The following is a 15,142-nucleotide window of genomic DNA, read 5'->3' as shown; positions in this document are numbered from 1 at the left end:
GCCATGTAAGAATTTCTCATGTGAAATGTTTGTTACTTATGAATCTGTAAACCTAAATCAATGAATAGTGAGATTTGCTGAAAGGGGAATGACGTATAATCTTGTATTTCTTCCTATCTTCTTCTATCTTCTTCTCATTTGGAACATATATGTTTAATACATCTATCTGTTCATTATGTAGTTGTGAAAAATCTCAGTTTTCAATGAGTAGTATTTTCCTTTAAGAATTGTAAAAAATGATGCACACTCTGGTTTCCATCAGCTGTTTTGTCACTGGCCTGAGTGACTGTGAAAAGCTCTGACTGGCTCATTAGTTTTAGTCAGAGGTTTTCAGTGTAAATGTCTTGTTGGTGAGTGAATGCGATCTGCATTGATTTGATTGTTCGGTGAAGGGCTGCGCCAACATACACAGCAAATACTTTACAAATGTCTCCACCTTGTGGAGTAACAGTGCACTCAGTAGTAAACTCAGCTTCATTTAGCATTCATACTGTGCACAGGCAGATTTAAAGTCTTAAGGGCTGAACAAAAGGGCAAGTGCAGGACAGTAATCTTCTGTGCATTAACAACAACTAAGTCATTACATTCAGTTGTGCAGTAGCCTACAGAAGCGTTCCCTTCTAGGCCTTGCAAGATACATCTCTAGCAGACTAATTAAAGGGGTATTTCAGCAATTTTGTATTGTACTTTCATAAAGCTGGGAGACTTGAGAAAGACAGATTGAAAAAAAAAAAGAATGGTCAGCATCAGAGCAGTAGAGGCTGAGATATCCGGCCTTTCGTTCGAGTCCAGCTCCAAAGTTCTTTAGCACACTTCATTAGCTGAAATGTGTTCATGAGCTTTACTGACATGAAAGTTAACAAACAATGATACCAAAGCAGTTACATACAGTTCACTTAATGTAGATTCTAATGACACACTCCATTAGTGAAGGTTTATGTTACATAGTGTATATTAATGACTTCCTGTGTCTGTGTATGCACTGTATGTGGTATGGGGTATCATATTAGTTTGTACCAGTGCCAACTGTAAAATCAAAATGTGGAGTGTCATTGCACTAAAACAGGTAAGAAACAAAGATGGCTGCAGACGAGTACAGACTGCAGACCATGTACTTACAACATCCACGGGTTGAATTCAGACCAAAAGCTGTTTTACATGGTCAGTTTGAGAATACTCATAATGTAACATTTCTGTGTAGAAGGGTCATACAGAATATAAGCCTGTGTGAATGCCTGTCCACTGTCTCGGACCCTGTGTATTCTTTAAACATGAGGAAAGCAGGTGGATGCTGGACATCAGTTGAAAGAAGCAGATATAGATTGAACTTATGTTTTCCTACGTCATGGGTGTTAATTTATAGCTTAGCTGCCGATGACATGAGGAGGACCCAGAGCCAGCAGGGTTTATGGCTGGCATTGATCCAAACAGGCAACAGGGGGAGGCAGACACTGTGTCTGAAGAAAGAGATGCAGCAGGGCAACATAGAGTGCTGTAGTAACATTCCAAAATACATACATACTCTTGAATACAAAGCAGTGGCGGATGTAATGTAATTAAACGCAATGCAAAGCCTTGTAGTTTTAGTGTTTGTTCTATGACTGAGGCTGGCTGCACTGTGCTGGAAAAATAGGACAGCATTCTGTAAGATTATGTAACAGACATTCAGAAACATGATCGCAGCTGCCAATTGTTGGACACGTGTTACTGTATGGACAGGTGTTTTAAAAAAAACAGGATGTGTTGACTTCTTAAACCTTCTACAGTCTGACTTGGACTCAGTGGTCTGTCTGTTTTTTTTCTGACTCCAGAGAGAAAATGTCTTAATAGCTCAAATTCATTAAAATGCAGTTCAAAGGAGTCAGTCAACACGTGTGCATGCAGCCCAATCATGATGTGCATTAAAAACATAGTAACACCGTTGCCTGGAAACATTAACTGTTAGAGCTGTCCAATGCAGAGACAGAGACACGTGGCGATAATTTCCTCACCTGGCGATGTCCGTATACATGTCATTTGACACCCATCATCTGCCCTTGCGCCCCTGTGCATTGTGGGTGTACTGGCCAGTGTGTGTTAGAGGTGAACTGCCTGATAATTCATGAGTTAATCCAGTCAAGTGGTGAAGCAGTTGAACTAACAGTTCAACTCTCAGGGGAGGGATGATACAAACATTAGCTCTGCTCTTAGTGGATGAAGAAGAATCCCCTGTAATAATAATAGTGGAGCACCGCTTTAAGCAGGGTTAAAGCAGAATGCTACCGACTTTACACATATTTAATCTGAATGAGGAGGGTTGGTACGACACAGCTAATAAGTTCTGTCCCATCAAAGGTCAGCACTGTCGAGACAGCTTGCTATTCATCAATGGTACAGATTTGTGGGTCAAAGTGCACCAAAAGAAGCTGCATTGTCGGAACTGGAGGATTCAGAGTTTTTGAAGCATGATTCATACAGGAAACTAAAAGCCAGGACACCTTGGCCTCTGCTCCTTTGATTTTGACATTTTAAAAATCTCTTTAAATCACCCAGCTTTGTGGAAGTGCAGAACTAAGTTGCTGGAGCAGTCCTTTGAGGGTTAGCACAAGTTGAAAGTACCAATAGACAACCTGATTACAACTTGAATCAAACCATCTATTCAATGATTAGTCACTCATGCTGACAATACAACAATATATAAATGTGAAAGCAACCATGTGTAACACACACTGAAGGCAAACCCATCAATGTGAAACTTATACAACAAGTAAGTATATATATTTTTTCCGTATGGCCCTGAGCCAGGTGTAGATGCATGTCACATTGCACGGTGCTGCGTGGGATTTGCAGTCACATCACATGTGCAATGATCCACATACTGTACTCAAAGCCTCTGGAATGCCAGCCCTTTATTCATTCAGATGCACTGATACATATTTGGTACGGTTGAATAAAGATTTTCCAACTGGAGCACATTGTGTTCGTGTATTTCGGTCCTCTTGGTTCTACTGAGAGGGCCATACCTTTAACGCTTAGCAACAGCTCCTGATTGGCTTGCTTATTAACACTGTGGCGTAGGAATGAGATGGAGGACAAATATCACATCCCTACTCTCACTCGACCCACTGTTTTCTTTATGGACCTGAGTGTATCAGTGTTTTTAGTCTGATGCAAAGCTTTAAAATGTATGTTCAAAGTACACATCATGATAATTAGTGGCCATTCATTTCATTTGGCCACTGATTGAATGTCTAAAATTTGAAGCTGTTGGAAAAACATGGTAATTTGTGCAGCTTCCCTTGCAGCATGGCAGCTGAATTCCTGTAATATTTATGTATGGTCAAATAAATGGGATCTGCCTTTTGTGAGCGGTTTTGCCAAAGCTTCGAGATATCTGGTCAAGTCTGAGATGGATGGAGAACTGACTCGTTGAAATTGAATCAGGGTCCTGGGTGGCTGGGGGCTCCAGTGTGACACGTAGATGGACTAGCAAGCCTGGTATAATTATAGCCTCTCCCTGACCACACTGTGTACACGTGACCCTAGTGGCTTAAGTTTCAGTGGAGTAAGACCAACCAACGACACTTCAACAGGCACTGCCACAAGTACGCCTTCTCTGCAAAAGATGGTTCAGCATGCAAAATATCCAATTTAGCCAATTTACCGTTTACATAATCATCATTCAAAAGTTTTCTTTTGAGCATTCATTGAGAAATATAAGGGTTTAGACAGCCCATAGAGAAAACTTATTCATTTATTTGTACTCAAATTCACAGATAACTTAAAAACATTTTTTTTTAAATGAAACAATGTGTTTCCTTCAATTTGACGTTGTGTGCATGATCTGCACCTCCCAGCGAGTTCTCTACAGACAGGTGTTGGTTTTTAATGTGGGAGAGAAGCTTTAAATATAGACAGCCATAAAGGTGTTATTTATAGAGGCTCACTACGTCACTGTATTTGGTTGCCAAGCACATAATGTTACTTTTCCAATCATGTTTCACTGAAATGGTTTCCATACTGATGTAATTACTGAGAAGTCTCACTACTCATGGCAGAGGTATTGAAATTGTACATTTCCACCATTCCTGACCGATGGGACATAACATCGTCTAACCTAATACCCAGAGTGTACCACTGGACACAGCTGCAGCTTGACACTGTGCTATTCTGACACAGGTCAGTGCAGTTGGCATGGATTCCTTTTCAAGGGTCAAGCTGTTTATGTTTCAAGAAAGTGTCATGCGAGTCTGTGCACTAATTCTCACATCCTCTGACAAACTCAGAGGGATAAGAAGACAGAAATCGTTCAAGTTCAACACTATAAGGTTTCAGAAACATCTCATTCCACTATCCACAAAATGTTTTAACACTCAGAACTATTTTAAAACTTTCACACCTTCCATTTTATCGTAAAAGTACAATCAATCGCTTCTCACTCAACAAACGCCCAAGCTGTGCTGGCTAATATTTCTGTGGTCTGAATGGGGTTGCAGCATCTTGTGAAGCCTGAAGCCAACACTGCCAAAAGGCACATGCATCATATCACCACCCTGTTGCATAACTGTTCTAGAGTAGCATCATGTAAATGCTCCGGGTAAAATGTCAGCAGGTAGCCACAGTATCTGGTCTCTTATCTGTGGGTGATACTACTTCCTTCTGGAGAATAGAAGTTAGCCTAACCTGGTGTGAGTCTTAAATTTATACCAGAAATGGAAGTAAAATGTTGAATCTCTGTGTATGCTGCATGAGTAAAAGTGGAAGATTGGTACGCGGAGTGATAGTAGAAACCTGCACAGAGACTAATTTGGTAACCTCCCACTCACAGGACAGGCAGCAGACAGCTGTGTAACAGGAGACACGGTTTCAATTCAGGGCAAGGGCACTGTGACCAGCCGACACTCCTCTCGTCCTGAATCTCTGGACTCTGGTATCATCAAAAGGAGAAGAAGAGGAAAGAGGCTGGCAAAAACACAACACGATTAGAGTTGGAGAAGATATATGCATAGAAGGGAGAAGGTTTGAAGTGTACTTAAGTGTGTGGCAGGGTTGGGTGGGACCTCTGTGGGGGAGGAGAAGTGTTCTACATGCTGGTTGTACAGACAGAGGGTGGTAATGATACAAGGGACTGGAAGGAGCAGGTGTAAGCCAGTCAGCTGCCAGTCAGAGTTAGCTGGGACATCCCACAGACAGGGCTGCCTGTTGGGATGCCCCCCCATCTTGGAACAGTGCCTGAGATTACGTTTCTATACATCGACTCCTATTTGAATTGTTGATGCACCTTTAGTATTTCATCTCAATACAACTTTATTCATGCATTGTTACAACGCCAATGCTGCCGTCACTAAGTATCTCTCCAGTATAGATAGATTAACATGTGAAGAGGTTGTTAATTGTATTTAACTTCTGTTAAGGGCACAGACAAACTAGTGTGGTGTCCCTGAAACATGTGGGGGTGATGTAGCTTGTCTAGGGAACAGCCCTTTTAACTTCTCTGCCAGAAGAAGTTATTATTAAAGGGCCAATCCATAGTTTTTGACAATACAACTTTAAGTTAAATTCTGTTATATAAATAAAATAATTGAAGTAATAACAAAAACATTAATAACATAGACATGGTTTTTTGTCTCATGTTTGTCTGTGTAAAAGACATGTCAGTCATCTTGAGAGGGGTAGCAGGTTTCAAACTTGCATTTTGAGTTTTGGTAGAGGGGCACAGCTTTTGTTTCAATTTGAACCACAGATTGAGGCTTTAAAAGAATAGGGCTCAGTCCTGACTCTGCATGTCACTTGCATGAAACACAATTTTCTTTCAGTTCTTCCAGGCAAAATTCTATTAAAACGATGTATGAAGCAGCTGCACAGCGTAAGCATTAGTAAAATAGTGCAAGACATTTGAGAGAGTAAAGAGGGGAGCTAATGAAGCTAATGTCAAAGACGGCATCATCTGTCATCGTCAACATTCTGTCTGACAGTCAGTATTCCCACTGAAGATTCTATGTCTGATAATTGGCATATCAATTGGAGCTGGACTCAGTCATGGCTGGATTGAGGTAATTTCCTAGGCTGGTCTGTTGGGGGGTCAACATAGCACAGCAACAACATCTGCACAACCTAAAGCTATCCAATACAAAAGTCCTGCAATAATAATAACAATAACAATAATAATAATAATAATAATAATAATAATAATAATAATTATTATTATTATTATTATTATTATTATTATTATTAGTAGTAGTAGTAGTAGTAGTAGTAGTAGTAGTAGTAGTAGTAGTAGTGCATAAGTAATGATACAGGATGAGTAATGATAAGGATGATACAGGCATAGAGGTACATTGATTTTCACCTGGGAGTTATGCTTTTGTTCTTTCTTATTTGTCACAATAAAAATAGCAAGTCATAAAATAAAACTCTTGTTTGACATTCAGTTTTGTCAGAACCTAACAAGACTGTGTGGCTCAGTGATGCTTTGAACTAAATGCTAACATTAGCATGTTAACATGCACAAGGTATAATGGTTAAAGTGATTGTCATCTCAGTTTAGTGTGTTAGCATGCTAATGTTTGATAATTAGCAATAAAGACAAAGTACAACTATCGGTTTTACAGGTGTTTGGTTATAAACCAAAATATTGGACAATTGGACAATTTTGACCCTGGGCTGTGATGACATGTTAAAGGATCAGAAAAGATTAGACAAATTATCCAGGGGTAGAGTCTAACCAATGGCTCATGAAACATTTCAGTCACAAATGTCATCCTCTTGTGACCACTGGTGTCCATAAACATGCAATTCATATAGACTTTTTAGTCTGGACCAAAGTGGTGAACTGAACAACCAACAGACCAGCACTGCCGCTGTTGAATATAATGTGTCCGTACTGTACACAGTGCAAAATTGTCCTGGGGCGGCATCAGTGTTTGCTAAGGAGGTATACATCAAATCTTAAACATTTTGTATTAGGATACTCAGCATTCCCCTTACCCAGAAAGCCGTCAGAAAAAAATCTGTCTACCATCTGGCAATATTTCTACATGGCAGCCATATTGCATGAGTGAAAAGAACACTAACCCTCTCCAACCTTCATGCATCACACAAAGACTCCTGATATTCATGGCATGTTTGGCAAAAGTGAAGCGCAGCTTTTTTCAACTTCAACCACCCCCCCAACGCACCCCTCACCCACCTTTGTGACCCCTTCCCCGCCCCCTCCCATGCCTTCTCAGATACTCCCACCACCCAACTGGTGCTATGTAAGGGCCAAGGGTGGGTGAGGGGTGGTGAGGGTACAGCTGCAGTACCCGTCTTGGATGACTGAGATGTAAATGCGTCCCTTTCATAAACTGTTCAGCGTATCAGTGCAAAGGCTCTGGCCAATGAGGGCACAGCAGGCACAAAAATGGCCAAGCCAATGGCTGAGTGTTTGCCTGGTATATAAACAGGGAGCAGAGACCTCCAGAGTTGGGTGACCCCTATTTTGGCTGTGGTGAACAGGATCTGATCCCAAGGACTGTTACCTCTGTTCTTGTCTGGTGTGCAGGTAAAGAATTATTACAGTGACGATTAGTTTGTGGAGTTATAGAAGGAGGAGCAGATATATGGAGACATATGTGGATTTGGAGAGCCATCCAAACATTTAGAATGGCAAAGAATAACTCTTTTTGGCTGTTTTTGGCTGCTTTTCTTCTGCACTGAAGGGCTTTAGACTCAAAGTCCCTGATGAAATCAAAGGATAAATGCACAACAATCCTGGGATGTCTGGACCCATTTAATGAATTCTCTGAGAAAAGAACCCTACTGGTTTTCAGAGCTCATTGAATTTTGTTAGATTATTTTCAGTTAAGTGAAAACAGGCACAAGCAAGTTGTTTTAGCACAGCAGAAGCTGCATTGGTATTGCATTGTTAACTTGTATTAACATATTCTTGCTCTCTGCAAATGGTTATCGCGTTTGGACAGTGATTTATGTGGACAGGTGGTTCACAGTTTGATACATGTTACAGACTGCCCGAAGGCCCTGAATGTCCTGATTTTAGCCATTTGAGAGTCACACTCTTAACGATTTTTGAGCTTTAAGCTAACAAGACAGTTATTCTTAGCGAAGTGATTACTGCGTCAAAAATGTTAGTTTTAAATCAATATGACTTTTTCCCAAAATGTTATACTGTAGCTCATTACATATCACATTTCATGTGATGTAACAAGTGTGTCATTGCATGCGTCACTCTTTCATTGCTCATGTGATCAGCCCATCCAGGGAAGATGAACCAAGCTGAAAGAAGCCAACATGTATATATATCTACAGACAATTAGAAGGGATCTTGCTGCATCATGGCGGACGGATTCATCTGCAGCTTGTCAGTCAGGGGTTCAGCATAGTGACAACTTTAAGTGAATCAATAAGTGTTTGCTTTCTCTGTGGTGAGCAGTGATACAAGTGTGATACAATGAGGGTGCAGAATGCTTTCAAAGGGCAAATGTTTGTAGAATATGACCAGCAAAGGCTTCGCCAAGTGTATTTATGTGCCAACATGTAAAAGGAAGAAATGGGGTTGTGTGTGTGCCGAGAGAATTAAAACGCTACTTGTATATGCTGAGGACACTTTAAAGAAAGGGTTACCCTCAGATGTTCTGATGCTAAAAATACCCAGCCAACACGCGCTCCTCCCATTGCTCTATTTCAACTGGACATATGAGCTGTCGAGAATTGAGTGACACTTGTTACCAGGATTCCTCTGCCGACACTTCTTAAACGCTGCAGCTGTCTTGCAGAATATCTAATTTCTCCAAATGCTGAGGGATTTTTGTGGATATTTAGATCACCTTCACAGATGCTGGCAAATTAGGATGAATTGGTTTTTGAACCCGAGGCTTCCGAGGAAGTTTGCTCATCCTATGTTTCCCTCTCTTTGAAGTGTAAGAAAGCAATCATGCCTTTCGGAAACACCCACAACAACTTCAAGCTCAACTACAAAGTTGAGGAAGAGTTCCCTGACCTGTCCAAGCACAACAACCATATGGCCAAGGTCCTGACCAAGGAGCTGTATGGCAAGATGAGGGACAAGCAGACTCCCAGTGGCTTCACCCTGGATGATGTCATCCAGACTGGTGTCGACAACCCCGGTGAGGCCCCAGAGAGACACTTCAGTTTAGATGAAGGAATTGTTTTATGATATCTAGGTCTCTAGATCTTTAGGTCTCTAACATTGTACAAAACTGCAGTTGTGGTAAACATGTCTCAGTTTTGTCTGTAAATAAAATCACCCAATCAAATACTCATGATAAGCATCTCACTTAACATCTTCTAATTCCTGCTTTGTTATTCGATCCCTGTCTTCAGGTCACCCCTTCATCATGACTGTTGGCTGCGTTGCTGGTGATGAGGAGTCCTATGAGGTCTTCAAGGATCTGCTCGACCCCGTCATCTCTGACCGTCATGGTGGATACAAGGCCACTGACAAGCACAAGACCGACCTGAACTTTGAGAACCTGAAGGTGCAGTGATTTAGTTTACGTTAAAGAGCAGAAAGCACTATGGTTCTTTAAGTAAAGCGTCAAGCGAAACTTAGAAATCACTAGAGAAAACACCACTTATTGTATAAGACATTCAGATAATAAAACAACAATTACACTAACTGAAATCACTGATTTGCAGGCATTCAACTGTAGAAAAGGAGCTAATCAATTTGTGGACTCATTCATTCTCTAATCACACCTCAACATTTTGTTATTAGGGTGGTGATGACCTGGACCCCAACTATGTTCTGTCCAGCCGTGTTCGTACTGGCCGCAGCATCAAGGGATTCACCCTGCCCCCCCACAACAGCCGTGGCGAGCGCAGAGCTATTGAGAAGCTGTCCATTGAGGGTAAGCTAAAAATAACTTGAGTACAGAGAGGCGGAATATACACTGATGAATTCAACAATGACTCACACACTGCTTGTTGCTTTTATGCTAAGTCAGTGTATATGGTCCCACTGCTGAAAAGTTCCTGTTGAAAACTATACTCTCAGAGAAGAACACAAAATCTCCTAACAATATGTCTGTCTCTGCAGCTCTGACCAGCCTGGATGGTGAGTTCAAGGGAAAGTACTACCCCCTGAAGTCCATGACTGATGCCGAGCAGGAGCAGCTGATCAGTGATCACTTCCTGTTTGACAAGCCTGTCTCTCCCCTGCTGACCTGTGCCGGAATGGCCCGCGACTGGCCAGACGCCAGAGGCATCTGGTGAGTACAATCCAGCCGTACTTCAGGCGAGCTGACTTTTCAGATTTCTCAGTATGGATTTACACTTTCATTATGTTTCTGAATTACCTGTGTGTTTTGTGTTGATGTTCTGGAACCATCTCCATCCAGGCACAACGAAAACAAGACCTTCCTGGTCTGGGTGAACGAGGAGGATCACCTGCGTGTCATCTCCATGCAGAAGGGCGGCAACATGAGGGAGGTCTTCAGGCGTTTCTGCGTTGGCCTGCAGAAGGTATGCATTGATGACAAATCAAAACAAGCCGTGATTTGACTTAGTGAAAACAGTGTGGATTGTTAATGTTCCTCTGACTCTCCTTACTTCTTATCTGCAAGATTGAGGAGATCTTCAAGAAGCACAACCACGGCTTCATGTGGAACGAGCATCTCGGCTACATCCTGACCTGCCCCTCCAACCTGGGCACCGGCCTGCGTGGTGGCGTCCACGTCAAGCTGCCCAAGCTGAGCACACACCCCAAGTTCGAGGAGATCCTCACCAGGCTGCGTCTGCAGAAGCGTGGCACAGGTATGCACATAGACACACACTCAGCCTGGTCGGTCCATGAAGATCTCTACAGACGCTCAACAGCTTTGTGAGCTGTTACATGTAATCTGTACCTGATTCCCTGTCCTTGGTCCTCTTTAGGTGGTGTGGACACTGCCTCCGTGGGCGGAGTGTTCGACATCTCCAACGCTGACCGTCTGGGCTCCTCCGAGGTCTCACAGGTCCAGCTGGTGGTTGATGGTGTCAAGCTGATGGTTGAGATGGAGAAGAAGCTGGAGAAGGGAGAGGCCATTGACAGCATGATCCCTGCCCAGAAGTAAAGAGGGACAATCTTATATTTTTCTCGTGACCATTCATGTGCAATCGAGCCAGCTGATGGGCATGAAGAGGAAACAGCTGCTCACCTAGTGACTCTTGACTCTGCTCACCTCTTTTTACTCCTTCCAGCTTTTTTTCTTTTCTCTGTCCTTCGTCCTTTTTTTTTTTCCAAGTTCTCCTGTGTTGGTTGGTAACATCCTGGGATCAGCCTCCACTGAGCTAGGCTTGCCTAGCAGATGGCATCACCTACTTTTTGTTATAAAGAGTAATGATTATTGAAGCTGTTCATACTGCTCAATAAAAAAGTGCCCCATGAAACAACTACATGAACCATTTTGGTCTTTTTTTTTTGTTGCAACATGAGAAACTGGAAATCACACATCAAAGTTATGAACAACTATTTTCAGTTCTTAAGAAGTATAATCCTCACATATCACTACTCACCTTGTCAGACGATCAAAAACTATTGCCAAAGATTTTGACTGTGTGCCTGTGAAAACATGACACTGAAATGAAGGAAAAACTGCCAACATCAGTGAATTTTATTAATCTTCAGCTCCATGTTCTCCTTATATACCAGAATCACGCAATCTCAGTTTGTTTCTGAGGGGAGGAATTAAACTGTAGAGAGGTGGAGAATCATACAGATCAAACCGTGTGTTATCCCGTCTCTATTGTATACAGCATCAACTGTTTCCAACATCAGCTCTGAAATGACAGTGCATGTTAAATACTGAGCCCCCTGGGGTCGTAATACTGTACCATCCACCATCTGAACCAGACCAGTGACACACTGTCTCTGCGCAGGTATACAAGCATTTACTCAACACTCAGGTCAAAAAAAACAAAAAAAACAAACTCTCATCAAGACTTTTTCACAGTAGATTCCACCTTAAGACAAAGTTCATCCCTCTTATGCTAAGAGTGAGTTGTTTTACACTAAGCTATTTGCTCTTTAGCCTGTTTTACGTCAATAATTTTCACTGAAATGCTTTGCAAACCACCTGATTCATATTGCGATCAGGAGACGTTTCTATGGCTTGAATGCAACCCAAAGCTTTCAACATGTCAGGGACTAATTGGGATCACTGCAAATTCAAGTTAAAACAGAACTGGCGATAAAAATTGTACAATTTATTCCCATTGTCCTTGCTGGATCTAAAACAACATTTTTCTTACACACTGGATGTTGTGGTACATTTCATGACATACTTCTAAGAACTCAGGAGCCCTCTTGAATGTACTGAACCTATCCTCTAGCAAACAAGGAGGAGCGAAGTCGCTGAGCTTCACCCAAACCTTTCTGTTTGTTTTTGTGAAAGGGGGAAGGACCTGGTGCTACATGTAGCACCATTTTCTTTGTATCAATTCACATTTAAAAATTTGAACGTGTCTGCATTTCACAAAGCATCTGATCCTAGGTGTGCATCATGTTTCATTTTTTTTTACCCTAAAACCCAAACTCTGAAGTCATGCAGGATTGCAGGTTGGTTTTGTTCCCCATTGTCACTGACAGAAACTGCTTTAAACTAGAATTACTTCCCTTGCTCTAGCTATAAATAAACCTTGAGCTCTAAGATATATACTATATTCATATATTTTATATACAGTCATCAACTGACTGATATAAATCCAGTTTTTTTTAATGATATTATTCTAAAAAATAAATAAAGTACCTGTGCAAATATCCACAAATTGAAGTGTTTCACATTTAAGACATTGGCACCCTCCAGTGGCTAGTTCTGGGTATCACCTATACAGGTACACTGGAAGGAGCTGATTCAAGTCAAAGCAAAGTGCATTGAGGTCTATATTACCTAATGCTAATATACACCACAATGAGAAGACGTCCAGGGAGAGGACAAGGACAGACTCCTGGTGCCTATATTGGTTTCTGCTTCTCACCCCGAGGAGGCGGACAGGTCAAATCCACCCTCCCCTGTCTGGGCTCCATGAAACAGCACACACCAAACAGGACTGAGAAGATGCCATACATGGGTCTACAACGTGAAAGTGTGGATGATGGCGGAGTGTTTCCCTGTGGGAAAACAGGGTCTCAAACAAAGAGCAGAGGAAAGCCAAACGCTCATTGTGACGATAGAAAAAAGTTGGTGGTACATACATACGTGGACAGCTAAGGATGGCGTCCCTGTTAAATTTAGGGAGTCGGAGAGTTTATCGTGGATGGGAAAGGAAATGGAGGTGGGGTAAGGGGGGGTGTTTTGGGTCACTGTGAGCAAAAGCCACAACTGAGAGATAGTATTAACAGTAAATTAGCAGCCAAACAACATGATCTCAGTAGCCTACGTAAATATCACAGTATGTTATTCACTAAAAACAGGGAGGGAGAATAGAAAGCTTTCTGAGTTTTTTCTGTTCCTTTTTTTTTTTTTTTTTACATTAAATATGTACTTGTATGAAGGCGCTGGGGATTGTTCACTTTAAAGGTAACCAACTCAACAGAAGAAAATACCGTCCGCACTGCCTTCATCGTGCCTTTTCCAGATTCAGAACACTCCCCCCCCCCCCCCGATCCCCACAGCCCTCAGTCATCAATAATGGACAGACCAGTTTATATACTGTGCCACAAGAAGAAGAGGTTGGACGCTTGGAGGTGTGTGTTTCTCTGTGTGTGTGTGTAAAGGTGCGTGTGTAATCTGAGAGGTTTCACTGCTTGGTTGATCCACTTTGGGTGTTTCCCATCGACATACTGACATGATGACTGAGGCGGGATCACATGGCACAAAATAGAACCAAAGAATCGCATTGCACTGAAAATACACCAGACTTATAGAGTGTCTCTTATTTTGTGGTGGGACTGACTGACTCCTTTCAAGAGCGAAGCCTGAATGACATCTGCAGCTCGCCCTTGCTTTAAACGCCTTGAACGATTTCAACACTTTGAGGGCTCTGAGCTTTGAGTTAGAAAGATTTTCTCAGGTGTGAGTGCCACTGCTGTTGTGTCTTCAGTGTGATGCTTTTGAAGAAAGGTTAAGGGATGAAACGAGGTGGGAGGTTGGAAAATGCTTTGAGAACTCTGAACGAGTTTTACCAGCGCTGACAGGCAATGAATCCAGCCAATCAGAGAGCAGCATGTAGTGTGCATGTTGTGCTTGCAGATATCTCCTTTAGAGAGCCGCTATACAGTATGAAAGTTACATAAGCTTCTGTAACTTAAGCTTAAATGATTAACCAAATCAGCTGTATTGATTTAATTTTGATATTGATGCAACAAGAATCTAAAATAGAGTCTGACTGCACCGTGATATTCTCTTCTTGTTTGATGAATGAAGATTTAGCGAACCTAGAATTTAGTTTCTCAGTAAACTTTATCTACAGTTTTAATTTCTGCTCGTCTCATGCAGAGAAACTAATGCGAGTGAGAGTCGACAGTTCAAGATGTCACTCGCTCATTAGTGTCAGAGTCACCCTCTGATTGGATTTTGTGTTCCATGTCAGCCTCTGATTGGCTGTTTCAAGGGCCTGTCAGCCCTGCTCCCTCTGACCTTAATCCAGTGCAGTCGTCACTGCTGTATGTACACGAATCAAAGCGATGCAACCCTCTGCGGCTGCTTGTCTTACCGCTGCATCTGACCATCTCCACATTTGTGCATGTTATTTACCCAGGTGATGAAAAAGTCAGCAGATAACCATTGTGAGGAGAAAAAAAATGAGCAGTGTACGTAAAAGGTGACATATAAAAGAACAATTTAAAAAACAGGACTGGCTTGTCAATGACATCCAGTAGACAAGAGATGATGTTTTTCTGTAGTGGTGAAAGTGACAGTGGGTAAAAACAATGATCAGAGCAATAAATAACAAAATAAAGAGTCATTATGGCTAGAGTAGCAATAAAAAATATTCAACTAGATTCCGTCTGATCCAGGTCCAGTGGGTGCAGTAGCTCAGCGAAGAAGTTGGCTGAGCTCAGTGGGGTGATTGGGTGGAGAGGGGGTGCCTCAGTCTATGTGACTTTACGGGTCAGGTGTGTGTGTCTGTGTATGTGTGTGTGTGTGTGTGATTGTGTGCAAGGGGGGGTAGTGGTGAAAGAGACAGAAGGAGAAGTCTTTTCTCTCGGGTCCAGCCCCTCGCC

The 15,142-nt window shown here is 42.0% G+C and overlaps 1 protein-coding gene across 1 annotated transcript; it reads left to right on the top strand.

Annotated features, from left to right (window-relative positions):
* Nucleotides 1-7,376: 7,376 nt before the first annotated feature.
* ckma (creatine kinase, muscle a) lies at nucleotides 7,377-11,370 on the top strand. The gene is made up of 8 exons (XM_041051186.1): nucleotides 7,377-7,522; nucleotides 8,897-9,104; nucleotides 9,322-9,476; nucleotides 9,716-9,848; nucleotides 10,037-10,208; nucleotides 10,338-10,461; nucleotides 10,563-10,752; nucleotides 10,873-11,370. The coding sequence occupies exons 2-8, from the start codon at nucleotides 8,912-8,914 to the stop codon at nucleotides 11,049-11,051; spliced, it is 1,146 nt and encodes a 381-aa protein (XP_040907120.1). The 5' UTR covers nucleotides 7,377-7,522; nucleotides 8,897-8,911; the 3' UTR covers nucleotides 11,052-11,370.
* The last annotated feature ends 3,772 nt before the right edge of the window (nucleotides 11,371-15,142 follow it).

This window comes from Toxotes jaculatrix, chromosome 12, assembly GCF_017976425.1.
Source record: "Toxotes jaculatrix isolate fToxJac2 chromosome 12, fToxJac2.pri, whole genome shotgun sequence".
Taxonomy (NCBI): domain Eukaryota; kingdom Metazoa; phylum Chordata; class Actinopteri; family Toxotidae; genus Toxotes; species Toxotes jaculatrix.
The sequence above is the reverse complement of the archived record's forward strand: the minus strand, read 5'-3'. Positions and strand labels throughout refer to the sequence as shown.

Bases quoted from the DNA above. Each gene is read 5' to 3' on its own strand.
- ckma (XM_041051186.1), top strand. From the start codon at position 8,912: ATGCCTTTCGGAAACACCCACAACAACTTCAAGCTCAACTACAAAGTT. The intron at 9,105-9,321 runs GTGAGGCCCCAG...CCCTGTCTTCAG, and splicing joins GACTGGTGTCGACAACCCCG to GTCACCCCTTCATCATGACT. The intron at 9,477-9,715 runs GTGCAGTGATTT...TTTTGTTATTAG, and splicing joins TGAACTTTGAGAACCTGAAG to GGTGGTGATGACCTGGACCC.